Source organism: Girardinichthys multiradiatus, chromosome 21 (assembly GCF_021462225.1).
Source record: "Girardinichthys multiradiatus isolate DD_20200921_A chromosome 21, DD_fGirMul_XY1, whole genome shotgun sequence".
Lineage (NCBI taxonomy): Eukaryota > Metazoa > Chordata > Actinopteri > Cyprinodontiformes > Goodeidae > Girardinichthys > Girardinichthys multiradiatus.
The window spans coordinates 41,760,174-41,786,674 of NC_061813.1; the positions used below are offsets into that span (position 1 = coordinate 41,760,174).

The 26,501-nt window shown below is 47.5% G+C and overlaps 3 protein-coding genes across 7 annotated transcripts; 2 read left to right on the forward strand and 1 right to left on the reverse strand.

Moving 5' to 3' along the window:
- The first annotated feature begins 75 nt into the window (after positions 1 to 75).
- Positions 76 to 15,480, forward strand: arhgap28 (Rho GTPase activating protein 28). 4 transcript variants are annotated; one of them, XM_047349622.1, is made up of 15 exons: positions 76 to 213; positions 4,648 to 4,823; positions 4,895 to 5,112; positions 5,186 to 5,297; positions 6,435 to 6,673; positions 6,760 to 6,922; positions 7,690 to 7,781; positions 8,002 to 8,079; positions 8,328 to 8,481; positions 8,553 to 8,635; positions 8,723 to 8,938; positions 9,014 to 9,139; positions 14,983 to 15,110; positions 15,188 to 15,225; positions 15,312 to 15,480. In XM_047349622.1, the coding sequence occupies exons 2-15, from the start codon at positions 4,649 to 4,651 to the stop codon at positions 15,392 to 15,394; spliced, it is 1,905 nt and encodes a 634-aa protein (XP_047205578.1). In that variant the 5' UTR covers positions 76 to 213; position 4,648; the 3' UTR covers positions 15,395 to 15,480. The 4 variants fall into 4 exon arrangements, with proteins under 4 accessions (XP_047205578.1, XP_047205576.1, XP_047205575.1 ...); XM_047349620.1 differs by lacking the exon at positions 76 to 213 and adding an exon at positions 3,812 to 4,535 and having other exon boundaries at positions 6,871 to 6,922; XM_047349619.1 differs by lacking the exon at positions 76 to 213 and adding an exon at positions 3,818 to 4,535.
- Positions 2,381 to 3,606, forward strand: LOC124857991 (the record flags this gene model as incomplete). Its single annotated transcript, XM_047349653.1, has 1 exon — positions 2,381 to 3,606. A coding segment is annotated over one exon (1,026 nt), but the record flags the coding sequence as incomplete, so codon positions are not given.
- Positions 15,481 to 15,566: 86 nt separating the features above from the next.
- On the reverse strand, positions 15,567 to 25,734 carry zbtb14 (zinc finger and BTB domain containing 14). 2 transcript variants are annotated; one of them, XM_047349645.1, is made up of 10 exons: positions 25,586 to 25,734; positions 20,172 to 20,360; positions 19,929 to 20,099; positions 19,739 to 19,834; positions 19,520 to 19,663; positions 18,979 to 19,223; positions 18,806 to 18,891; positions 18,547 to 18,686; positions 16,891 to 16,986; positions 15,567 to 16,175 (listed from the first exon to the last, which is right to left on the reverse strand). In XM_047349645.1, exons 2-10 carry the CDS (start codon positions 20,358 to 20,360, stop codon positions 16,035 to 16,037), a joined length of 1,308 nt encoding a protein of 435 aa, XP_047205601.1. In that variant the 5' UTR covers positions 25,586 to 25,734; the 3' UTR covers positions 15,567 to 16,034. The 2 variants fall into 2 exon arrangements, with proteins under 2 accessions (XP_047205601.1, XP_047205602.1); XM_047349646.1 differs by lacking the exon at positions 25,586 to 25,734 and adding an exon at positions 24,065 to 24,268.
- Positions 25,735 to 26,501: the final 767 nt, after the last annotated feature.

Below are 26,501 nucleotides of genomic sequence, written 5' to 3' on the forward strand. Positions count from 1 at the left end.
TTCTGGAACAACTGTTCTCTCTGCAGTCCTTCTAACCCAGACTGATGGGCAGCAACAGTTGCTTTTCTGGATCATTGCTGATGTCTTTCCTTCTTGGCATTGTGCAGTTGCAGCAGAACTTCTGCTTTCATGGAGGAGGACCCTCTGATGAAGATCCGTTAATCGGATCAGAAGCTCCTGGGTGATACTTTACTTCTGAAACCTGTCGAGGAGGTGAGGCTGGACTCCACTTTCTCCCACAGATTGTTCCAGAGATGATTCTCTGGAATTGGTTAGGTGGTTCTGTTTGATGTGAAACTTCAGAACCTGCTAAAACCCAAATTGGTTTTATTGTGTCCTGATACATCAACCCGTAGAACTGAAGTAGGGCGGACTTTCTACTGACCCGGGGTGTATGCTGTTTAGAGCAGAATGTATTCAGATATTTTGTTCTGATCCAGTAACAGGACGTATTCCACTGGGTCAGGGTTCTCTCTGATGTTCCTCATCAGCAAACTTTATTTAGAAAATGTTGAGCTCTGTCTCCTCCTCACTTCCACCACACCACCAGTAAAACCACTTCAGCTTTATTATGGATCTGAGTCCAGTCCAGTAGAACCAACTGTCCAACACTCCCAGTCTGAGCTGGGAGCTCCTGCGGCTCCTCCCCTGCTCCGCCTCCTTCCCTGCGGCTCCCCTCAGAGGCGATGAGCAGCTGGACTGAGCGGAGGTGAGTTCTGCCCGTTCTGTTTCTGTGTTCTGGATAAACACAGGTTATTATCTGCAGTCAGACAGATTTTCTTCAGAGCAACAGCTCTGTGTAGTTCTGATTGGCTGCAGTATTGGACTTGGACCCGACTTAAACCTGCTCTGATGGAGCTCTGGGTGAAGTTTGACTTCTTGATCTAGGACAGGCCCATATTTCAGGGCTAGAACCGGCCCAGAGTGGTGTTCATGAAGTAAGCTTTTTTGGTTCCTTTGTTCTGCTGGTTCTAGTTGTTCTAGTTGGGAACTACTCCTTTTGGCTGAACCAGACTGAGCTTTAACCTTGCCGAAGTCTGACCTACACAACCAGATCTGGTTCAGACTTCAGGGTTCTGAACAGATCACCACAGGTTGGAGGTGGTCTTCAGAGCTGAGAACAGATCAGGTGGAGAATAGGAGACTGCTGATTTGACTTCTGGTTCTGCCCATTTTACCTGTTTAGGGCAGACAGAGTCCAAATACCTGGCCCAAATAGCAGAAAGGTTCAATTGACCAACCAAAGGGTTCTCCTGTTTTTGGGTCTTTCTTGTGGAATTGTAACAACTGTTCAAGAAAGATTGGAAGAAATCATTTAGACTGGCCCTCCACGTCCTTTAAGTCCAAACTGGCTGAAGGTTCCTCAGTGGGCCGTTAAACACCTGCTGGTTCTGTGCCTGGTCACTGTGTTTAACTGGGTCATTAACTCTGACATCATACATTAGTCAGCAGCGGTCTTGACTTACTGATCTGTGATTCTGTAACTCAGAACCTGAAACACTGTGAAAACACTGCTTTAAGCGGTACCAGAAAATCATATCACGTGGTTCTAGAGACATTTGAATGGTTCTAGAGTCTTGGTGCTTCTTGAAACAGTTTAAATGTTTCTACAGAGTCTTCAAGGTTGTTCTACAGATTCTTTAGGGGTTCTAGTGAGTCTGTGTGTTTTTTATGATGATCCTAGAAACTCTTGAGGTGGTTTTAGAGATCTGTTAAGGGGGTTCTAGAGAAAATAACCTCAGAGAACTATAAAGTAGCTGTAGAGTCTTTATGCTATTCCGGACACCCTCTTAGATGTTCTAGAAGGCTTTCTTGTTGGGTCTAGGACCCATTTATGTGTATTAGAGAGCTCTCAGGTAGTTCTAGAGACGTTTAGGTAGTTTAGGTAGATCAGAACCACAGAGGCAGCTTTAAGGGTTCTGCAATTTAGTTTGAGTGGAAGTAAACATGCCCTTAAGAAGTCCTTCAGACCTCAACTTGACATTGGCAGAACCTGACCATCTCTGGTCCACGGTCTGATTCTAAACCAAAGCCAAAACTCAGTCCGGACCTAGGGGACCAAAGCACATTCAGTTCTGAAGAACTGCCAAACTGAGAAATCCCTAAGATGTTTTCAGCTGATTTAAAGTGGGTCTGCTGAACAACAAGCAGGTCCGATTACTATCTGAGGGAAAACACTCATCTCTGATTGACCAACAGCGTCCATTACCTCCTAATGGACACAAAGCAGCAGCAGTAAACGTCAGCTTGAGCATCCCATTTTCTGCTCCCCTGGGAACTAAAACCATTAGCTTAAGGTTCCAGCCACACACACACACACTGGAGCACACACACTCATCAATAGCAGGAAAAAACAGACTTCCTGTCAATTGCATCATGAATATTTAAGGCAAGTTTAGTTCTGGGCCTGCAGAAGCCACAAATTCTGAGCACAGATCTGCAGCCACAGCCTGGAAACCAGACCTCACACCTTCATGTCCAGACGTCTTCTCCAAGAACTAGAAACCAGACCTCACACCTTCGGGTCCAGACGTCTTCTCCTAGAACTAGAAACCAGACCTCACACCTTCGGGTCCAGACGTCTTCTCCTAGAACTAGAAACCAGACCTCACACCTTCAGGTCCAGATGTCTTCTCCAAGAACTAGAAATCAGACCTCATACCTTCGGTTCCAGATGTCTTCTCCTAGAACTAGAAAGCAGACCTCACACCTTCAGGTCCAGACCTCTTCTCCTAGAACTAAAAACCAGACCTCACACCTTCATGTCCAGACGTCTTCTCCTAGAACTAGAAAGCAGACCTCACACCTTCAGGTCCAGACCTCTTCTCCTAGAACTAGAAACCAGACCTCACACCTTCAGGTCCAGACCTTTCTCCTAGAACTAAAAACCAGACCTCACACCTTCATGTCCAGACGTCTTCTCCAAGAACTAGAAACCAGACCTCACACCTTCGGGTCCAGACGTCTTCTCCTAGAACTAGAAACCAGACCTCACACCTTCAGGTCCAGATGTCTTCTCCAAGAACTAGAAACCAGACCTCAAACCTTCGGGTCCAGACGTCTTCTCCTAGAACTAAAAACCAGACCTCACACCTTCGGGTCCAGACGTCTTCTCCAAGAACTAGAAACCAGACATCACACTTTCATGTCCAGACGTCTTCTCCTAGAACTAGAAATCAGACCTCATACCTTCGGTTCCAGATGTCTTCTCCTAGAACTAGAAAGCAGACCTCACACCTTCAGGTCCAGACCTCTTCTCCTAGAACTAAAAACCAGACCTCACACCTTCATGTCCAGACGTCTTCTCCTAGAACTAGAAAGCAGACCTCACACCTTCAGGTCCAGACCTCTTCTCCTAGAACTAGAAACCAGACCTCACACCTTCAGGTCCAGACCTTTCTCCTAGAACTAAAAACCAGACCTCACACCTTCATGTCCAGACGTCTTCTCCTAGAACTAGAAAGCAGACCTCACACCTTCATGTCCAGACCTCTTCTCCTAGAACTAGAAACCAGACATCACACCTTCAGGTCCAGACCTTTCTCCTAGAACTAAAAACCAGACCTCACACCTTCATGTCCAGACGTCTTCTCCTAGAACTAGAAAGCAGACCTCACACCTTCATGTCCAGACCTCTTCTCCTAGAACTAGAAACCAGACATCACACCTTCAGGTCCAGACCTTTCTCCTAGAACTAAAAACCAGACCTCACACCTTCATGTCCAGACATCTTCTCCTAGAACTAGAAACCAGACCTCACACCTTCGAGTCCAGACGTCTTCTCCTAGAACTAGAAACCAGACCTCACACCTTCGGGTCCAGACCTCTTCTCCTAGAACTAAAAACCAGACCTCACACCTTCAGGTCCAGATCTCCTCTCCAAGAACTAGAAAACAAGCCTTACACCTTCAAGTCCAGACGTCTTCTCCAAGAAGTAGAAACCAGACCTCACACCTTCATGTCCAGACGTCTTCTCCTAGAACTAGAAAGCAGACCTCACACCTTCATGTCCAGACCTCTTCTCCTAGAACTAGAAACCAGACCTCACACCTTCAGGTCCAGACCTTTCTCCTAGAACTAAAAACCAGACCTCACACCTTCATGTCCAGACGTCTTCTCCTAGAACTAGAAACCAGACCTCACACCTTCGAGTCCAGACGTCTTCTCCTAGAACTAGAAACCAGACCTCACACCTTCGGGTCCAGACCTCTTCTCCTAGAACTAAAAACCAGACCTCACACCTTCAGGTCCAGACCTCTTCTCCTAGAACTAGAAAGCAGACATCACACCTTCAGGTCCAGACCTCTTCTCCTAGAACTAAAAACCAGACCTCACACCTTCAGGTCCAGATCTCCTCTCCAAGAACTAGAAACCAGACCTCACACCTTCAAGTCCAGACGTCTTCTCCAAGAAGTAGAAATCAGACCTCACACCTTCAGGTCCAGACGTCTTCTCCAAGAACTAGAAACCAGACCTCACACCTTCAAGTCCAGACGTCTTCTCCAAGAAGTAGAAATCAGACCTCACACCTTCAGGTCCAGACGTCTTCTCCAAGAACTAGAAACCAGACCTCACACCTTCGGGTCCAGACGATGTGAGAATCCTTCTCAATGAACATCTACCCGTCTTCCTGTCATGTCTCCACAGGATGTTGTCATCTCATTCTGCTACCTCTGTCCCCACCTCCACAAGCCCCCCTCCACCTCGCACAGTGACGTCTGACCCTCGACAAGTTAACATGGAAACCTACTGGAGAGAAGTACAGAGCATCGAAGAGGAGCAGGAGGGGGAAGAAGAGGAAGAGGAGAGGAAGAGCATGGATGGTGAGTCATATTGACAACAGAGTGAGACCTCGTCTTTCTGTGTGTGTCCTTCATGTCTTTGCTTTGTGTAGAGGTGGAGCTGGAGGAGGCATGGCTGACGGAGGCGGGGTTATCGTCCCTGGTCGTGGGCTCTTCGTCAACAGAGTCACCACCTGTGGCAGAGGCAGTGCTATCCACGTTGACACGGCAACAAGCCGCCATGGTGAAGAAGAGGCTGGATAACTACAACGAGACACTGAGGAAGAGAAACAGGCAGCCAATCAGAGACGTGCGCGACATCTTCACTGAGGTAGGACTTGTAGAACATCGCACAGATGTGTTCAGTCAAACTGGAGAACCTTTATGAGTTTTATCTGTTTCAGCCTGATGGTGACTCTGCAGGGCACTGCCCATTCCCGACCCAATCTCATCCTGAGTCACCTCCAAGGAGGTACCACACCACAACCAAGACCATCCGCCGCAACACTAACAGAGGTACTGCTCGGCCTACTTGCTGACGGTCTCAGTTTACAGGTTCTTCTGAAGGTCCTACTTCAGGAGCCAGAAAGGTGGTGGTGGTTTTCCACATGGTTCAAAAAATATCTCTTTAAAGACCTAGAAAAATGTCTTATTGGAGTTTTAGATGTTTCAGTCTTTCTAGATGTTTTACAGGTGGTGGTTGTTGTTTTATGATGTGAATATTGAGCGATGACAGATCATTTAATGGTTTAGAGCCATCCTTGTGGAGATCTGTCCAGATGTTTTAGGTGTCCAGGTGCATGTACAGTTTTCTGCATATATTTCATGGTTCCTCATCTCGATGACCAGGTGTTATGTTAAAGTCCTGAGGCTCCTTCACCTTTAACCATTTTTGATGCTTTTTAGGCTACTAATAGTCATTTGGGCTGTACTGTTCATCTAACTAGTTCGGCAGATGTTTTGCAGTCTGAAGACACCACCCTTTGACTTTCATTGTTGTTACTGAACTCCTGAAGATCATGTAGGTGGGTTTCATGGTCCTGGCCACAGCTACAGCATCCTTGTTTACTGCATCTTAGTGTGAAACTCCTGGCTGCATTCAAATGCAACAAATAAAGATTTCTCATTTGCCACCTTTGGCCCAACATGCTCAGAAATCTGGAAAGAGGTCCATCAGAGATTTTCTGTAGCTCCACCTGTCTTCTTCACTCAGTCCATCCAAAGATCCAGCCAAGGTTTAGCTGGATCTTTGAGCTCCTTAGAGTCGTCTGGTTTGGACTGGTGCCATGCTGGAGGTGGTCTGCTCACATTCAAGTTTAGTTTCTGAACAGAAAAGGTTCCTTGGTGGAAAAGTTGAAGCAATAATCACATGATTATGATTACAGATATGATAATATCTGAGGTTTGGTCATGTCTTGGTATTGGGTCTGGTAGTTTTGTACACAGTACTACCTGTAGGTTCTATAAACCAGACCTTGTTGGTTATTTTGATCTTTACAAGTTGTATTGGACATTAAGGAGGCTGCCTTTCAGGTTCATCATAAGATGGTTCTGAATTGAATTTCATTCTGAATGGTATTTCATTAGAGCCTTTTGAAGGTTCTAGTGGTTCTAGATTGTTCCAGGTGTTACTGATTGTTGTGTTGTTTACAGGGCGGTCCACTCTTCCCATGTTTGTTTTCGAGGATCAGCTTCCTGAAGACCCATCATCCCCTGCTCCCACCCCCTCCCCCTCCTCTCCTAACACATACTCATCACCGGTGAGCCAGTTGAGGTGTGCTGATTGGCTACTGCGGGACACTCCCTACTCAGAGGGCGTGGCTGAGCACAAACAGGGCGGGACATGCAGGGATTGTGTATGTTTCCATGGAGACGAGAACAGTGAGCTGCAGGTGAGTGTGAACGTTGCTGTGCATCAGGACTGGCTGGCCAGCACCCTGGAGGCTGCTGATTGGTTTCTGGTGGTGTGTGTGTGCAGTTTGCTCCCGTCTCGCCGTCACATGGTCTCACCTGTGCAGATGACCTGTCATCACGTGACCTAACACGGCTCGGCTTCATCTCTCACATTGAACTCTCCACCTTCCTGCAGGCTCTGGGAGTCCAAACCAAACGCACCCGGCCGCCACACAGCAGGACTCGGGGTGCGCTTCATTTGACATGATGGTTCAAACCAGGTTTACAGCCCAGTTTAACCAGTGAGGGAGAAGTGGCCGCTGGTCAGAGGTGGTTGATAAGTTCCAGATTCCAGAGATGTGGAATCTTCATTTCTGCCATCTTCAATAAGAACGATGCAGATTTCTCTTTTAATTCTAGATTCCAGGTTGTAAGTAGCTTGTGATGCTATCTGGAGGGATTCATGTATTATTTGTTATTAAATGAACGTCTTTTAATGGTGTTGGAGGGAGCTGGTGGAGTAGAAGTTTCATTACCCAGAAGTACTCTGAGCACATGATGATAAAGTTCTTCATCTTAATAAATACAGTAACTCACCACAGAGACTGCTGGTTCACTTTAGATGGATCTGCTCTTTTTACAAATGATAACTGGTTTTAGATCAACTTGTTGAGATTCAAATTCTTCAGCCTAGGTCAGTCCTCCAGAGCTGCGGTTCTACATGTTTTAGATGTTTCCCTGGCAGGCCTCTGCAGAACCTGAGGACACGCTGAAGAGCTAAACCAGCCAGGTTGAAGCTGTGTTGGCAAGGGGACACATCTGAAGCATGAGGACTGAATTTGGACATCCTGGTCCAGGGAGTCCTTTAGATGCTGAATCTTGACAATGGAACCGTTGAAGCTGTTGCTCTCAGACCTAACCAAGGATATGATAGTCGATCATCCAGCTTTAGGTCAGACTGTCTTCAGGGAAAAAAAGTGAAGCAGAAGTGACTTTTCTGTCTTCTGTCCTTCAGACGGCGGCGTGTTTGGCGTCTCTCTGAACTCTCTGTTGGACAACGACAGGAAGAAGTTTCCCGGAGTCAAAGTTCCTGTCTTCTTTCAGAAGGTGAAGAACAAACCTGTCTGTCCATCCATCTGTTGGAAGCCTTCTCAGACTTAAGCTCCCTTTCTTTATACTGCATTACTATTTTAGGCTGAACAGCTGAACATTCCCATCATGCTTTGTAACAGAGTCTGTGGTTTGCAGCGAGCAGGAACCAAACAGCCAGCAGAGTTGGAGATGATGTGTGACCTCAGAGCAGCTATCTGTCTCTCTGTCCTTCTAGTTGTTGAGCTTCTTGGAGCAGAATGGTCTGCAGACTGAAGGAATCCTTCGAGTTCCAGGATCAGCTGCAAAACTGAAGGTAACTCCCAAAGTCGCTCATCCACACTGACCCAGAGTTCCTGAACACCACGGGTCATTCCAGCCTGAACGCTGAAACCAGATCTTCAGCCGACAGCAGTCCTTTCCAGGACCAACTATCAGAAACAACTTCAGAAATTCGTCAAAAAAGGTCAATATTCCCACATTTTGTCCCACGGTGTTTTTGATCTCTGTCTCTCCTTCTGCCCTGCCCTCTACCAACACTCCCGTCCCTCCCTCCCCCTGCAGTTCTTGCGGAGAGAGCTGGACCGGTGCTGGAGCATCTTTGACTGGACTGAGGTGCGCCCGGTGGATGCTGCAGGACTGCTGAAGCTTTTCATCAGAGAGCTGCCCACACCCCTGCTGACACACACACACCTGTCCACGTTCTGCTCTGTTCTGGGTACGAGCGCACACAGACATGAGTGTGTAGGTAGGTCCTCTCAGCTGATGTTTTGGGGTGTGTCCCTGCAGGCGTGTCCTCTGAGGTCCATCAGGTCCAGGCTCTGCAGCTGCTCCTCCTTCTTCTTCCTGAAACCCACAGAAACACCCTGAGGGTAAATTACACCTTTATTCTGGTCTTCTTCTTTCCACCTTAAATTTACACAGAATGATTCATAGTAAAGGTGTTTCCATGGTTACAGGCCCTGCTGGTCTTCCTCCGTAAGGTGGTCTCTCATCAGGACCAGAACCGGATGTCTCTGTGGAATGTGTCCATGGTGATGGCTCCCAACCTGTTCACTCACCGTAACCGTGGAAAGAAACTCTCCATCACCAAGCAGCGAGATGAGATGGAGGAGGCAGTGGGTGGAGCTCACCTGATTGGGCTAATGATCCGACACCAAGACCTGCTATGGACCGTGAGCCTCTGAATCTGTCCACTGTTACATTAGTGTCCCACCAACACCGACATCACTTCCTGTTTTCTCCCTCAGGTCCCAAACTTTCTTCTGGCCCAGGTGAGACAGGTGAACCAGGCGTCCAATCAGAGAAAGTTTAACCTGAGCAGGACAACGTCCCGTCTTCTAAGGCGGAAGAACGAGAAGAACGACAGGAACCAGGTGAGTTCTGGCCCTGAACTTGACCCAGAAAAGACAGGTGAACCGGACGTCCACTCAGAGTTGGACCTGAGCAGACGTCGTTGTGTCTGCTGAGGCGGAGGTGAAGAAATGGTGATGGGACCAACAGGAACCAGTTGTGATTTTAGTTTTTGATGTTTGGCAGTGTGGCCGGGGTTGTTCCTCCACGGTGGGTTTTTCTGGAACAGAACTAGACAGAACTTTGGTCTTTCGGGTTGATTTCATCCATTAGGTATGTACAAGGTCATCAACAGAAGCAGAGGCAGCCTGGACGAATATTGTAGAGGTGTCACCATTAATGTGTTTAAAGGCCTCTGATCTGGTGAGTCCAGGGTGCTGCGAGGGTCCCGACCCATGTGGAGGTCCAACTTTTTCTTCCATTGCTGGGGTTCTTTTGAGGGGACGTGGTGGGAGAAGGAGTTGGACGGTGATCGTTTGAGTCCAGAAACATCTGCTCAGTAAAGTCTAGCAGTACTCAAAGACCCGAGTGTGGATGAATCTTCTTCTTAAATGTGTTTAAAGAGTCGGTGGTGAATAAACGGCCCAGGGTGAGGTCGGCAGCTGCTGAACCACTCAGTACCTCTGCTGACTGAACCAAAAGGTCCTGCTTTAGGACTTCAGACTCGTGTTTGTCCCAGTTTGCAAACCGACCTCTTTAGCTGTTGGGTGTTCTGCTATGATGCCCACAGCTGTCTGTCCTGTAATGATCCATATCATCAGGAAACCAGAACACTCTTCTGGTTCTACTGTAGTTTCTGATGTCCTTAACATCAGTCACCCACAGCAGGGGTTTGAGGCTAGGATGGGCGTTTATCGGTATCGTGGTTAAAATGATAATTTATTGTGATGAGGTCATTTTCTCTTTGGTGCTGATCCAATCATCACCTGCTCAGTCAAATTCACACTGGCTGATCCGGATCAAGCCTCCCCTTTGTGGTTCCAGGGAGCACCAACATTTGTTGGATCTCGGTGCTTCTAGATCTGTCCGGGGGTAAATATTGAGTGGATCCATTTATCTCGGTATTCCTGGTTCTCCTCAGCACTCGTGGATCCAGAAAGGTAACCTTCTGGAGCAGAAGCGTGACTGTCATTCTCAGCTGGGAGACTGGTTGATCGGAGACCTTTATGAAGTTAAAATATAAACAGATTCGGAGATGAAGGCGGAACGTGAGCAGAACCACCCTACCTGTAGCTGATTGTTTCTGGTACTGTCAGCTCAAAGTACTGCTCGGTCTGTTTTAATGCAGTTCTTAGGCTTATATTGTGAAGAAATGAGTTGCGATCTGAACTGGACCTGGCTGCAGGTCCCACAGTGACTCTAAGTGATCCAGTTTGTTGAATGACCAGAGATAAAAGAAATCCACTTTAATTGATTTCATTTGAATGAATCGTCCCAAAAACACTCAGCTGGTTCTGGATGAAATGACATTAAATCACCAAAACCAACCAGGCTCAATGCATTGGTGCTGGTTTTCTATTAGCGCCTTTACTGCAGGGGTGTCCACAGTCGGTCCTTGAGGGCCGGTTTCTTGCGTGTTTTAGATGTTTCCCTGCTCTCCTCATTCAGGTGATTGCTGTTCAGTAAAAGCCTGGTAATCAGCCATCAATGGACATCAGGTGTGCTGAAGGAGGGAAACATCTAAATTATGCAGAAGACCGGACCTCAAGGACTGACTTTGGACACCCCTGCTTTAATGGGAGCTCCTCGGCAGCTTCGCCTGTTTTATTCATTCGAGATCCTTTTACAATCAGTGAGGTCCATAAAGGCCGTAGGCTTTATAAATTAGAGCTCCACCCCAACTTCATGTTGCTTATAAATTTAAAATCTAAACTGTAAAACCCTCCAATGCAACCATGTCTCGGACTTGGTAAGCAAGTCTGTAAATACGCCGCTCCATTGGCCTGCAACTGTTCACCAGAAGGAGCTAAAAGTAAGGACACGGTGTCCTGAACGTTAGAAAAAACACCTCAGTAGCTGCTTTTCTCCAACTTGACCTCTATCCAAACTTTATGTTTGTGTTCAGATTGCTGTAACTTGTGTTCTCCTGGGTGCCCTTCAGGCCCAACCCGCGGTACTGGGGGAAGAATTTGACTTTCCTTACTCCAAGTTCCCCCAGTTAAACGCAGACATGGTCTCCATAGAGGTTAGAACCTCGTCTAGAAGCCGATAGAAACCATTTCTGTGAAGTTGAAAGCAGAGATCTCACAGATCCTTCCAGGAGATCCTCAACCGGAATTATCACAAATAATTATTAACACAAAGATCATTTAATAAAGTTTGTCATTTCTGAGGAAACTTAGAGTTTTGGGTCGATTCTTTTGGACCTTAAGAGATTAACCTCCATGAGATGTTTCCTACTTCTACAAACGGGAGCATGGCCACAGGGGTGGCACCTGCTACATATACTGTATACAGAAAAGCTACTTTAGTGCAGTAAAACAACTACTGAGTCCAAATTAAACTGGTGCTGTTGGGTTTAATGGGAGATTTAACTTTGGCAGCTTTAGGACAGTCTGATTATTTTAACCTTTATCAAAAAACAGAAACAGAACAGAAATGTCAAAGCTTGCGCTTCAGATGTTAGACGGCAGTTTCAGGGGGCCACCCTTCTACCTGCCCCCCATTCTAGACACGGCCCTGTCTATAAAGGCTAAATAAAATCAGACATGATGATGTGTTGCTGGTTGAGATCTACTCGATGTTGTCAGACAGGTTCTACTGAATGGTTTGGTACTGCAGGTCTAGCAGGAATCAGGCCCGGTCAGTGGTCAATCCAAGTCCCTGCTGCAGATGAGGGGAGGTCCTCCACGGCCCAATCGGTACGACTGTTCTGACTGCAGCTAATAGTCCTGATTTGTATTTATTAATTAAAATGTTTTTAAAACCAGTGGTTCCTCTGCTGTTCTCCAGGGAGGAACCCAGAACCTGCTCTGCTTCATGCTCATATCCTCCTTCATCATTTGTTCAATACAGGTCCTTCTCAAAATATTAGTATATTGTGATAAAGCTCATTATTTTCCATAATGTAATGATGAAAATTTAACATTCATATATTTTAGATTCATTGCACACTAACTGAAATATTTCAGGTCTTTTATTGTCTTAATACGGATGATTTTGGCATACAGCTCATGAAAACCCAAAATTCCTATCTCACAAAATTAGCATATCATTAAAAGGGTCTCTAAACGAGCTATGAACCTAATCATCTGAATCAATGAGTTAACTCTAAACACCTGCAAAAGATTCCTGAGGCCTTTAAAACTCCCAGCCTGGTTCATCACTCAAAACCCCAATCATGGATAAGACTGCCGACCTGACTGCTGTCCAGAAGGCCACTATTGACACCCTCAAGCAAGAGGGTAAGACACAGAAAGAAATTTCTGAACGAATAGGCTGTTCCCAGAGTGCTGTATCAAGGCACCTCAGTGGGAAGTCTGTGGGAAGGAAAAAGTGTGGCAGAAAATGATGCACAACAAGAAGAGGTGACCGGACCCTGAGGAAGATTGTGGAGAAGGGCCGATTCCAGACCTTGGGGGACCTGCGGAAGCAGTGGACTGAGTCTGGAGTAGAAACATCCAGAACCACCGTGCACAGGCGTGTGCAGGAAATGGGCTACAGGTGCCGCATTCCCCAGGTCAAGCCACTTTTGAACCAGAAACAGCGGCAGAAGCGCCTGACCTGGGCTACAGAGAAGCAGCACTGGACTGTTGCTCAGTGGTCCAAAGTACTTTTTTCGGATGAAAGCAAATTCTGCATGTAATTCAGAAATCAAGGTGCCGGAGTCTGGAGGAAGACTGGGGAGAAGGAAATGCCAAAATGCCAGAAGTCCAGTGTCAAGTACCCACAGTCAGTGATGGTCTGGGGTGCCGTGTCAGCTGCTGGTGTTGGTCCACTGTGTTTTATCAAGGGCAGGGTCAATGCAGCTAGCTATCAGGAGATTTTGGAGCACTTCATGCTTCCATCTGCTGAAAAGCTTTATGGAGATGAAGATTTCATTTTTCAGCACGACCTGGCACCTGCTCACAGTGCCAAAACCACTGGTAAATGGTTTACTGACCATGGTATCACTGTGCTCAATTGGCCTGCCAACTCTCCTGACCTGAACCCCATAGAGAATCTGTGGGATATTGTGAAGAGAACGTTGAGAGACTCAAGACCCAACACTCTGGATGAGCTAAAGGCCGCTATCGAAGCATCCTGGGCCTCCATAAGACCTCAGCAGTGCCACAGGCTGATTGCCTCCATGCCACGCCGCATTGAAGCAGTCATTTCTGCAAAAGGATTCCTGACCAAGTATTGAGTGCATAACTGTACATGATTATTTGAAGGTTGACGTTTTTTGTATTAAAAACACTTTTCTTTTATTGGTCGGATGAAATATGCTAATTCTGTGAGATAGGAATTTTGGGTTTTCATGAGCTGTATGCCAAAATCATCCGTATTAAGACAATAAAAGACCTGAAATATTTCAGTTAGTGTGCAATGAATCTAAAATATATGAATGTTAAATTTTCATCATGACATTATGGAAAATAATGAACTTTATCATAATATGCTAATATTTTGAGAAGGACCTGTAGATGGTTACACATTTCTCATATCTTTAAAGTGACCACAAACAAACAAACGACGTGTAAACAGAAATATTTATGCTCATCCAGACCTATAAACCCAAAATTCCAGACTGGGAAGCTACCGTGAATATGAGATATTTTTGCACATGGTTTAGGCCCCAACCCTGGCCCCTGGGGGCCCCCACGGGTAGACTGGTTGTCTTTCATCTGTTCCTTGAACAGTCTAGGAGAATCCGGCAGACGTTCTCTAGCCGAACATTATTTACCATTAGAATGATGTTCTGGATCTCTGAAACTTCTCCCGTTTCTAACCGGCTGGGTGCAGCTGATGGACCAGAACCGGTCTCCTCTTTGTTTGAAGATGCCTTCAGGAACCTTCTGAACATGACCAGAGTCGTTTCATCCGGGTTCATTTGTCGTGTTCTCCAGTGAGTTCCTTCAGTTCTCATCAAACTGAAACCAAGTTCATCTGTCAGGTTATCGTTTATGTTGCTTTGGTTCTGTTGGGATCAAACAGAACCAGTCAGAACTTTACAGCTGGTAGTTTCCCAATAAATGAGGTCCAGAAATTAGCAATAAAAGACATCCGCAGTAAAACTAATAATTATCCTTCACTATTAAAACAATCAAATCTAAGAGAATGAAACTCTTCCTAGACCAGCCCGTCTCTACAGAAGATCGTTCCTGGTGTTCCTTCCTTACAGTGAGTGGAGCTCCAGCAGAGAAAGCTCTGCCCCCTGGGCTCCTCCTGGGTTCAGACGGGTCCTGGGAACATCTAAAAGCAGCAGGTTATCTGCCCTCAGAGTTCTGCTGGGAACATTCCCATGAGGTCCGATAATTTAGGAGGTGCTGGACCGTTTAAACATTTAAAACCAAAAGTAAAATCTTAAAACGAACCGGCAGCCATGCAAAGAGTAATCTGGTCAGCAGACGGGCAGCAGGGTTTTGGACCTGCTGCAGATCATGTAGAAGGTAGCCGTCCATCCCAGCATAGACAGAGTTGCAGGAGTCCAGTCTAGAGGTCATGAAAGCACGAATGACCCTTTCATTGGTTCTGTGACATAGACAAGGTTTGATTTAGAGGTCAACCTGGAGGTCAACCCGGACCACTGCACAGACCCGTATATCAGGTTAGTGGTTAGGTCCACAATGATCCAGAAACAGCTCAGACACAACCTGAACTTTCTTAGAAACAAGCAAAGATTAACTGACACCAGAACCTGTCAAAATTCTGGTTCTGTTTCCAGGTCAGTGAGCTGTGTGAAGGTGTCATCAGGGTTCACGCTCCCCTACACACCAAGGTTTCCATGGCGATACAACTAGATGAACTGACGACGGCTAAAGATGTCACGACCCGTTTTGAGTCCGAGATCAGGTAACATCTGAACCTCCCACACCTGTCCAACCACCTGTCTCAGGTAACCTGTCTGTCTGTCTGTCTTTCTGTCCCAGCCCGGCCCAGTATCTGTACGAAGTTGGAGGAAACATCTGTAAGTGTCTTGATGACATCATCAACACACGCCTGTCTGTGAAACACCTGAGAACCTGTCTGTGTTTCTGCCTGCCTGTCTCACAGATGAGCGCCGCCTCCAGCCGGACTGCTGCCTGCTTGACGTCTACAGAGTGAATCCTCACTGTGATTGGCTGATCAAACCCTGACGAGCCGTCCGATTGTCAGTCACCTGAACTCACCTGTTCTGTTACCTTCTGATGTATGAAGATGTTTCAATAAAACCTGAACATGGTACTGTCTCCCCCTGCTGGTCACTGCTGGTCCCTGCAGATTAAAGTCAGTAACACCTGGCAGACAGAACTGAGGGCAGTCAGAACATGTTAGAAAACATCTAAAATGGTTTATTTAATCCCATCTGATGACATCATTACACGCGTGTTTTGCACAACACGGCAGCTCTGCTCATGAAACTGAGCAGAACCGTTTAAATAAAACAAAGTCAGGAGGTTCTTGTACAGAGTTCAGTTCAGACCGAGTCAGACGACGCGTCCAGAGGTCAGTCACAACCATGGAGGTCAAATCAGAATCAGAACCTCTTCTGACAAAAAGAACCTCACTGGTATTTGGTACAAATAAACTTCACAATAAACTCCATCCAGATGCTGTTTAGCTGTTCCCCACCTGCCCTCAGGGTGTTCTCCAAGCTGTAGTCCAGATGTTCTCCAGTTGTTTCACACCTAATGTTCTGAACAGTTCTCCCATGGTTCTCTAGCTGGTCTCCGTACACCATCCAGGTGTTCTCCATCTGCCGTTCAGTCCCGAGGAGCAGTGAATGTTCTCCAGGTGTTAGGAACAGCCGATGTTCTCCAGGTGTTGTTCCTCAGCAGCCATGGCAGCGGCCTGCAGCGTCTCGGTGTCGCTCTGCAGAGGATTCAGCTGCTTCCTCTCGCTGTGCATGTTGTTCTCGTGACGCTTCAGGTCCGACGCCTGAAACAACAGAGTGGTACTGAACTCAGCACAAGTCCAAACAATCATCAGTGCATCATGCAGGGGGCGTGGCCTCTGCTGTAACCAGGGTGCCATTGTCAGGCCAGAATTATTCATACCCCTGCCAGATTTAGAAGTGTGTTTGTGAAAGGAGGTGAGACGGGTTCATAAAACAGAGCATCAGCTTCTTCTTATTGACAACGATCCATACCCTCCTCATCATCTCACCTTCTAACCGCTGAGGACCGTTCTGCATTGTTCCTCTGGGTGATAAGGCTGGAAAGCCTCCTTACCATCACCCTAATCTTTAGCTCCCTCCACAGATCCTCTGGCTGGGCTGCTCCAGAACATTAGTATTACTTCCAGTCAGAACAATCATGTTGGTCTGTGACCAGATCTGCGTGGGGAGTGAATACTTTGGGCCTTAACTGTGTGTTGGTAGAACAGCAGTCATGAAGTCTGGTTGTTTTAATTCAATTCAACTCAAGTTTTATTTATATTGCACCAATTCACAACATGTCATCTTAAGGCACTTATACGACAAAAAATGATCCTAAAATATAGATTTTACCAAATATATTTTAAATCCTGGCCAACTTTATATTTTAAATTCCAAAATGTTTCCTATGAATTCCCATCAAGAGTTCCCCAGTTTCCCAGAATGTGGTCTAGTCAGTGTGTTACAGTGCTGGAGTGTGACTGGGAGCAGTGGTACCTTGGCGAAGGCCTTGGTGCAGGACGGACAGACGAAGGGTTTCTCTCCTCTGTGTCTCCTCTCGTGGTCCTTCAGGTGAGACTTGTGTTTAAACGCCTGCACAGAGACGGGTCAGACAGTCGGGTCAGCAACATCTCCTCTCAAACATCATTTATTTAACCAGGTGTGTCCCATAGAGATTAAGAGCCTTTTTCCAGTACCTTGCGGTACTACAAAGTCACACCGTGGAGTCTACAGAAGAACGTACATATTTGCTCCACGTGAGCCAGAAGGAGAACCTCAGAGAAGATGACACTGATCCTGTCAGCAATGAAAACATTGTTCTTCTTCATCTGATCCGAGCTGTCATCTTCTGTCCGTGGAGTCAGCTTTTTAACATTCTCCACCTGTGTGCGGTGGACTGAGGTTCTGAATGCTGACTACCCCTGCTAACCCAGGTTAGCTTGATGCTCTCCAGGTAAGCAGGTTACCTGCTCTGTGTAGCTGAGGCAGGACCTGCACAGAAGACTACCTACTTCTACATCCACTGTGCTGCTCTTTAAGCTGGATTCAAGCTTCCCTTCACACCTTCAGCCTGTCCAACGTTCTACTGAATGTCTTTTAACTTGTCGAGACAGACCTGAGGACATCTCACCGGTTCTGTCCTCACTCAAAATGCCTGAATGGTCTTGCTCCTTGGTGCCTGTTTGGCTCCAGCCTCTTCTACCTCCATGGGTCCTAAGATCAGCCCACCAGCTGCTTGTAGTCATCCTAAAACCAGCCAGGAACCCAAGGAGATCCAGCTTCTTCAGTTGTGGCTCCACACTTCTGGAACAGGTTGGTTTTAATGTTAGACCAGCATCTTCACTTCCTGTTTTAAGCCACTTTTAAATGCATCTTTCCCCGGTGACCCTTGACCCTGTGTCAGTTAACATGTCTCCATTTCATGACCGTTTCTATCTCTGTTTTAACTGTTTTGTGCTTTTTGTGCAGAACTTTGGACAAATTGGGACTTTTGTTGAAGGAGGACCACAGTTGATTCAGAAAACAGATACAACAGAACCGAATAAACAACCAGGAGATAGAACCTTCTCATTAAAAGTATGTAGTATTTTCATTCTGTCAAGGATCGGGTCAGAATTCTTTAGAACACAGGCGGGTATACAACGCTATGACCGATACAGATTTAGGTTCTCAGTAGTGATTCGGCTTTTTGGATCATAGGACATTTGGTTCAAAACGGTCCAAAAACTAAATAATCAGCAGAAGAACCCATCTTCCTTGCTTGGTCCAGAAGTAATGTCCCTCAGATATAGAATCTGCTAACTGGGGTTATTTCCATGGATCATGTTCATTATCATGTTCAGAACACGCCCCAGATGGGAAGTCATGTGGAACATTGGTCCCAACCAGACCGACCCAGCTGGCTGACAGAACCACAGAAAGATTTTAATCATCAAAGTGTTTTGGCAGATGGTTGGAGGCTAGCAAACAGGGCTAATAGGTAGACATCAGACAAGAACCTATCCACCACAGATCTTGGAGGAGAACTCAGTCAGGCTCAATGAACTAAAGTCTTCTCCATAAATACAAAAACATTCAGAACTGACTTGGCTGCCATCTTGGATTTGCTCTGACAGGTGATACACAGTCAGGTAAGAAGACAGGTGAGCTGACCTTGTCACACATCTGACAGGCGAACGGTCTCTCGTTGCTGTGAACTCGCTCGTGTTTCTTCAGGTCTGGAGCTCTTATAAACGACTTCCCACAAACGTCACACCTGTAGGGTTTAAAGCCTGTGTGGATCTTCAGGTGCTCTGGAACGGACAGGTGAGGGCGGAGTCAAACATACAAGTTTGCAACAAACAGGCAGCAAGAACAAATCAGATGGAATGGTTCCTCAGGTGAATGCAGGTGTGACGAAGTGTAGTCTTACCTTTCAGGTGAGCATGGGTGGTAAACGCTTTGGAGCAGATCTCACAGGCAAATGGACGTTCCGCTGAGTGCAGCTTCTCGTGTTTTCTAAGGAGGCGCATCAGATGCACTTTCAGCTGAGTTTTCAGGTGTATCTTTTTTCTGCTATATTGTTTTGTACAGGTGTGCACATACCTGAGTCTACTCTCATCCAGGAAGGTCTTCCCGCACACCTGGCAGGCCAACTGGTCCCGGTGTCCGTACAGCAGGTATTCAAACTTCATTTCAGTGGGGGCTGCAGACCAGCTGGGTGCCTGCTCATCCTTCACCTCGCCCATACTATCTGTGAAGGTCAAGGTCTGGGTGGCGTGATGCTCCGCCCCCAGTTCCTTAGGCTCCGCCTCCATTTCTGCCACCACATCCTGGTCGTAGCAGGCCACCTAAACAGGTCACACAGGTTAACCAGACAGGGTCATGGATCTCAACTTTCAAGATGTAGTCCATAAACGCCTAAATCTGACCATCTGACCTTGTTCTATGATGTAAAGCAGGTCACCTGGGGTAATTACTTTACTGTAGCCCCGCCCCCCACCCCTGGCAACTACAGCTAAACAAATCTGAGACGTGCACCTACAACTTTGACCAACAGAGTCAGTCATCAGGTACGCACAGAAGGTGACTGACAGGGGGTGACAGTAAAGCTCAGGTAAAGATCTACAGAAAAGTGTGTGTGCACCTTGTGAACATCCTCATTGGTTAGTTCTTTCAAGATAGCTTCCTGGACGTGCAGTGCTGCATTCGGAGACTTGTCTAGCTCCTGATTGGTTGACGCCTCCACGAGGTCATCTGTACTGTGCGAGTCATCGTGCTCACCAAGCACCTGTGCAACAAACAAATCAGGATCAGAGAACAGAACTGAAGTTCACAGCTGATCATTGGGTCTTGAATACTATACCTCAGAGTCTGCAGCCAGCTGAGCTTCAGGGGGCAGCGCCATCTTTACGATGTCATACGGGAACTTCTCTTTGTCTTCTGATGACACGTCGCGTTTCTGATGACACACAAACGCATCATTGTCACCATCATCAGTGCGCACAAAGACGGAGAGTCATCTGTAACCGGAGCGTGTTCCACCGGTGAGTTACCTGGGAGCAGAGCTTGTCAAGGAAGCGGATGCCAAGGATCTGTCCTGATGACATCATCAGGTTGACGTCTTTCTTCTTGACGGAGATCTTTGCCGTGTACATATAGTTCAGAACCTCCTCAAAGATGTCTGAGCGAATAAAGTCGATCTCTATCACGGACGAGTTGTCCACCTGAAGACACAGGATCAGGTGAGAACCTGAACATACTGACCCACCTGTGTACAGAGTCAGAACGTGCGGTACCTCATGTTTCTTGAAGAGCTTTTTGAAGTAGTTGGAGCAGGCAGCAAGCACGCAGCGGTGAGCGCGGAACTTGACGTCTTCGACCACCACGGCGATGTCACAGTGCTCGCCCTCCAGCCGCTGCTCATTCAGCAGCTTCAGGAAAATGCTCTTGTGTTCATCATCCACGTACTTCACCGTCTCCGCCATCTGACAACCAGGAGACGCAACAGTTGGTCATTATCGGAACCAGGAGACACAAGAGAAGGTTCATTCAGGAAAGCTAAAGATCTCATTCTTCACAACTAATGAATAGTTGCTTTGTGGAGGTCACTGGTTGTCAATAATGGTTGAGTGGAGGTTAGTGGCTGCTGTGGCTCATTTCCTTGATTAGAAACTATCTGCTCTGGTTTAAAGATATTCTAGACATCGATGGTCATCTCATGTGCCACCTGTTTAACCAGGTCCAAACCTGTTTTACTTTTTAAAAGTTCTCACCTTTACAGACATATTTTCAGATCTCCTTGGATTTTGGGCCAGTTTTTCTGAGATAGAACGTTTCCTGTGTTCTCCAAACAGCTCAGAGAGAACAGTAATGTTCATGTGAGGGGATAACGTTTAGGAACCGACTGTAGTTAGTGAAGAACTTTCATCAGTTTGGATCAGATTTATTGACCAGGTTTCTGACTTTGGTTTCAAACGCTCATGACCTACAGACCTTAGATGAACGTGATAGAAAACATGTTTACATGAGTTCCTGAAGATCCAGCGTTTCTTTAAATCAAGAGAACTTTGACAATGATGAGGAAAAACCAGACCAGGCTTTAGGATGGAGGTCAAATTCTGACCTAATATCAGTTGTGTGGAAGGAAAGGAGCCGTTGGAAAACCAGTCAGGAGACTTCATCTTCTTCATTGGTGAGAAGATCATGATGGTTAGTGTCCGGTGAACGTACAGACGGGAAGGTTTTTCAAAGCATGTCGTGAAACGACAACTAGACATCAAAACAAACCTTAAGAGACACCGGGAAGCAGGATAAAGCTAGCATCGTATCCTGGGCCCGTATTCACAAAGATCCTCAGAGTCACAGGAGGACGGGTGTGAGGTCGTCCTGAGGGGACAGAGTTCAGAGGGCCAGAGGTGTTGGCACCTTGGCGGCGTGTGGTTGACCCCGTTGTTAGGTGTGGTTGACCCCGTAGCTTGATGTGGTTGACCCCATAGCTAGGTGTGGTTGACCCCATAGCTAGGTGTGGTTGACCCCGTTGTTAGGTGTGGTTGACCCCATAGCTAGGTGTGGTTGACCCCGTAGCTTGGTGTGGTTGACCCCGTTGTTAGGTGTGGTTGACCCCGTTGTTAGGTGTGGTTGACCCCGTAGCTTGATGTGGTTGACCCCATAGCTAGGTGTGGTTGACCCCATAGCTAGGTGTGGTTGACCCCGTTGTTAGGTGTGGTTGACCCCGTAGCTAGGTGTGGTTGACTCCGTAGCTAGGTGTGGTTGACCCCGTAGCTTGATGTGGTTGACCCCATAGCTAGGTGTGGTTGACCCCGTAGCTTGGTGTGGTTGACCCCGTTGTTAGGTGTGGTTGACCCCGTTGTTAGGTGTGGTTGACCCCGTAGCTTGATGTGGTTGACCCCATAGCTAGGTGTGGTTGACCCCATAGCTAGGTGTGGTTGACCCCGTTGTTAGGTGTGGTTGACCCCGTAGCTAGGTGTGGTTGACCCCATAGCTTGGTGTGGTTGACCCCATAGCTTGGTGTGGTTGACCCCGTAGCTTGGTGTGGTTGACCCCGTTGTTAGGTGTGGTTGACCCCGTTGTTAGGTGTGGTTGACCCCGTAGCTTGGTGTGGTTGACCCCATAGCTAGGTGTGGTTGACCCCATAGCTAGGTGTGGTTGACCCCGTTGTTAGGTGTGGTTGACCCCGTAGCTAGGTGTGGTTGACCCCATAGCTTGGTGTGGTTGACCCCATAGCTAGGTGTGGTTGACCCCATAGCTAGGTGTGGTTGACCCCGTTGTTAGGTGTGGTTGACCCCGTAGCTAGGTGTGGTTGACCCCGTTGTTAGGTGTGGTTGACCCCGTAGCTAGGTGTGGTTGACCCCATAGCTTGGTGTGGTTGACTCCGTAGCTAGGTGTGGTTGACCCCGTAGCTAGGTGTGGTTGACCCCGTAGCTAGGTGTGGTTGACTCCGTAGCTAGGTGTGGTTGACCCCGTAGCTACGTGTGGTTGACCCCGTAGCTAGGTGTGGTTGACCCCGTAGCTTGGTGTGGTTGACCCCGTAGCTAGGTGTGGTTGACCCCGTAGCTTGGTGTGGTTGACCCCGTAGCTTGGTGTGGTTGACCCCGTAGCTAGGTGTGGTTGACCCCGTAGCTTGGTGTGGTTGACCCCGTAGCTAGGTGTGGTTGACCCCGTAGCTAGGTGTGGTTGACCCCGTAGCTAGGTGTGGTTGACTCCGTAGCTAGGTGTGGTTGACCCCGTAGCTAGGTGTGGTTGACCCCGTAGCTAGGTGTGGTTGACCCCGTAGCTAGGTGTGGTTGACCCCGTAGCTAGGTGTGGTTGACCCCGTAGCTTGGTGTGGTTGACCCCGTAGCTAGGTGTGGTTGACCCCGTAGCTTGGTGTGGTTGACCCCGTAGCTAGGTGTGGTTGACCCCGTAGCTAGGTGTGGTTGACCCCGTAGCTAGGTGTGGTTGACCCCGTAGCTAGGTGTGGTTGACCCCGTTGTTAGGTGTGGTTGACCCCATTGCTGGGGTGCCTGACCCCGTTGCTAGGCGCGACGCTGTTCTCTAAGAGCTGTGATTGGTTGTTAAAAGGAACAAAACAATAAATTTGCTCCCAGTAATCAATGGAGAGAAATGAACCGATCATAGAGTTTAGACTGGATTCAGAAATGTTTCAATCATGATGATAAAAGTTAAACTTATTAAATGAATTGTTCCACAGCATCAACATGTTTGAACGTAGCTTATTTACATGATCATCATTATTCTGATTATTATTATGTTGACTCTCCATGCTGGTTGTTTTCATGCTGCATCTATTTCATATGAATTCATTTCATATTAATATTAAATTCAGCGTTTTACTCTGATCTCCTTGTTTAAGGAGGTTTAGTTTGGTAAAACGACCGGAGGAAAAAAGGTGGAGAAAAGTGAAGTGAACAGAGGAGCAGAGCCTGCTGGTGGAGGAGAAAAGAGGAGTGTTAAAGGTAGATTTGGTTCTGGGATCACGGTGGGAACCAACAGACATTCCCAGTAGATCAATGCGTCGTTCCCTCTGCTTTCAGCACCAGCCTGGAATGTGAGCAGCTCTGGTTCCTGCTGCATTCAGAAGCTAGAGAGGAGATAGCAGCACCAGAGAACTTTTTGTTCATTTTTTATTCTTGGTTATTAATTATTGTTTCTAGTATTTATTTATCCTTCCTAATATCACCTTACTAGAGGTTGACCTTTAACCTCTCCTGCTGAAACTATTTAATTTCCTCCTAGAGGGATGATAAAGTTAATCTTATCTCTATATTAATAATTATATGATTGTTCTAGAAGTTTCTGTTCTCATTGACTCGACTGTTGAGGAGGTGGATCTCTGCACCATGGAGCTGGTAGCGTTTTATTCATTCACTGTTGTTCATTGGAGGAGAAGATCTCTCCTTTCTCTCTGTCTTTCCTCCATCTTCTCTGCTTCAGACACTCTTAGGGTCACTAAAGGTCCTCCTCACTGCTCTGAACATCTCCTCACATTAGGAGCTCTCTGAAGGCCTCAGAAGCTTCCTCAATAAATTTTATCTGACCGAGGGAAAAATCAGAGAAAAATCAGAGGGTTCAAGAAATTCTCTGATTTTTCTTGGAATGACGTCACTTGGAGCGTTTTTTAAGGATTATTTGGGAATACGGACTCTGATCTTCTGAGGCGTCTTCTTACCTGAACCACTGTGAAGAGGTGGAGTCAGGATCAGGTATCAAGCTGGAAGGTGTTTGGATGTATCTGAGTCTGGAACAAGAGTAAATCACAAAGCGTAGAGCTGCAGGGAGCTCCCTGCTCCATGTTTCAGGAGCTTCACGGCTGTGGGACGTCTCAGTCCAGTCACGGTGGACAGCAGAAGGTCACGACATCTCCACAGACTGGTTCTTCTGTATGTCGCAAAGTAATTCTGCAGAGCAGCAACTTTAGGAGGAGGAGGAGGCCTCTGCAGGAGGATCTCACCTCCCACTGTTCCTGAACTTCAGGAGGCTTTGATCTGCAAAGTTCTGCATGGTTCTTCCTTCCTGCCTCTGGCAGGTTCTGAGGGACAATATCTGCAGAGTTCATCAGGTATTAGTTCTGATTCAACACGTTATGTTGCCGTTTTAACTGAAATATTAAACAGCAACATGGTAGCTGCAGAGAAAGGTTCCCGTTCTGGTTCAGGTCGGACCTTAAGCTGCAGAACCTCAGCGTTTTAATTTGAAATGCTGCAGATCCATTTAGAAAATGGATGAAAAAAAACCAAATTCAGACCAAGTTGTTTGGGATCCAGAAGTTAATCTGTCTGTGGGACAGAACCGAACATCCTGGGAGAAATACGTCACCTCAGAGGAAAGGAAGAATTTCTTCTGAGAATTTAACCAGCTGAACATTTCTGACCCATCAGAACAGTCCTGACCTATCTGAATGGTACAAACCCTGGTTCTGCTTGTTGGATCTGTGGCTGGTACGGGCTCTCTGCAGTTCCTGGTCATATCTGACAGACCTGGATCAGAACTGTTTAGAACCTGTGTATTGATTATGGATCAGGTGTTGTGCTCGCGCTGTCTGCTTCCTGCTAAACATGAGCTGCTATTGGAGCGGACACGCGCACGACGCGTGTGCGCGCGCCCTGCAGCAGCAGCTCGCGGTCATCACAGATTACTGGACCTGGTCTCAATCGGAACCGAGTTCTGAAGCTGAACATGACTCGTTACCCAGCACCGAGGCCTTCTGTGTTCATATCAACCGAAAGTCCGGCATCATAAATAAGGCCAGCAGTCAGACTACCAGAACCGGACTGGACCCGACGAGAACTAGACTGCAGATTTTCGGTGTAACCGAACACTCAGATGGTATCCCATTACCGGAGCTCAACCCGGTTAGCTTTAGGTAGCAACAATGCTAACTGCTCTGATCCGGCCCGGAACCGACGCAGAGTCCGGACCTAAAGCCCGGCCCCTTAGCGGACAGAACCGGCCGTATCTACCGCTGAAACAAGATGGCGGCTCTGTTTCCCGCTCCTCTCCGTGCCCGTGGCGCGCGCTCCGGTCCCCGGGCCTCGCGGGCTGCCGCCCCGACACGCAGGCACGCGAGCAGCGGGGCCGCGGCCTCGGAGCGGAGCGGAGCCCGAGCGGCCCGGGAGCGGCTCGAGAGCGCGCAGACACCCCGGTTACGGAGCAGGAGAGAGCGCGAGCCGGCCGTGGAGCGTGCTCTTACCGTGACCGTGTCCTGTGGGTGTGTCCGCGGCCGCGGGCTGTGGGTGTCCGGTCAGGATGATGCCGGTTGTTGTTTGTTGTTGTTTATGTTGCAGCTGCTGAGGACGAGCGCAGGAGGCCGCGCTTTGCGCCAGCACGCACACACTGCGGAGGCACGCAGGCAGCGCGCCAAACTGCCTACAGGCTGACGGACACGGCGCATGCGCTTAACGCAGCTACTGCTGTGTACTGGCCCAGAGTGAGCGAGGCCGAGCTGGATGGTTCTGATCCACTACTGCAGTAAAGGACTGGCCCCTCAAAAGCCACTGAGTCGAGTCAGGCTTGCTGCTCAGCTGGGTCAGAACCGGCTCTATAAAGATTACTGAGCCGGGTCGGAGCTGGTTCTATAACCAGACTTTTTTTTCAGTTTGAACGCTTTCTCAGCATTCAGACCAGTTTGATTCTGATAACAGTTTAGTTCTAAAGAATCTGTAATCCGAACAGAATGACCCAGTCCTATTCGGACCCGCCCCCCTGAGTTCTGGTGAATGAAGTTACTGAGTCCAGCAGCAGATCAGTGCCGGATCAGAACTTCTAACTGGCCGAACTGCGATCAGAACGTCAATGAGATGGCATGACGTCATCAGGCAGCTGTTCTGTTTGTTTATAGAACTTTATTGAACAAATAAACAAACAACGAGATAAATGAGCATTTAAACATAACGACACCAACCAGTAAAATAAAGGAAGTTTTAAGGCTTCATCATTTTCTTCGTGTCTCAACGTCAGACATGAAGTCTGCAGAAGATGGATGGACTATGAGATATGATGGAACAGGTTTCAAAGCGTCTGACAGGAACTAGGATTTCACTGAAATCACCGTCTCCAGGTTGATGAGATCTTCTCACCAGTCGGGAACAGCTTTAGTAACTAAACGT

Coding starts and splice junctions, on each gene's coding strand:
- arhgap28 (XM_047349619.1), top strand. CDS start 4,102: ATGTCCAGACGTCTTCTCCTAGAACTAGAAACCAGACCTCACACCTTC. Junction 5,298..6,434: donor CCGCCGCAACACTAACAGAG/GTACTGCTCGGC, acceptor TGTTGTTTACAG/GGCGGTCCACTCTTCCCATG. Junction 6,923..7,689: donor GCCACACAGCAGGACTCGGG/GTGCGCTTCATT, acceptor TCTGTCCTTCAG/ACGGCGGCGTGTTTGGCGTC.
- zbtb14 (XM_047349645.1), bottom strand. CDS start 20,360: ATGGCGGAGACGGTGAAGTACGTGGATGATGAACACAAGAGCATTTTC. Junction 19,835..19,928: donor TTGACAAGCTCTGCTCCCAG/GTAACTCACCGG, acceptor GTGTGTCATCAG/AAACGCGACGTGTCATCAGA. Junction 18,687..18,805: donor CACCCATGCTCACCTGAAAG/GTAAGACTACAC, acceptor TGTCCGTTCCAG/AGCACCTGAAGATCCACACA.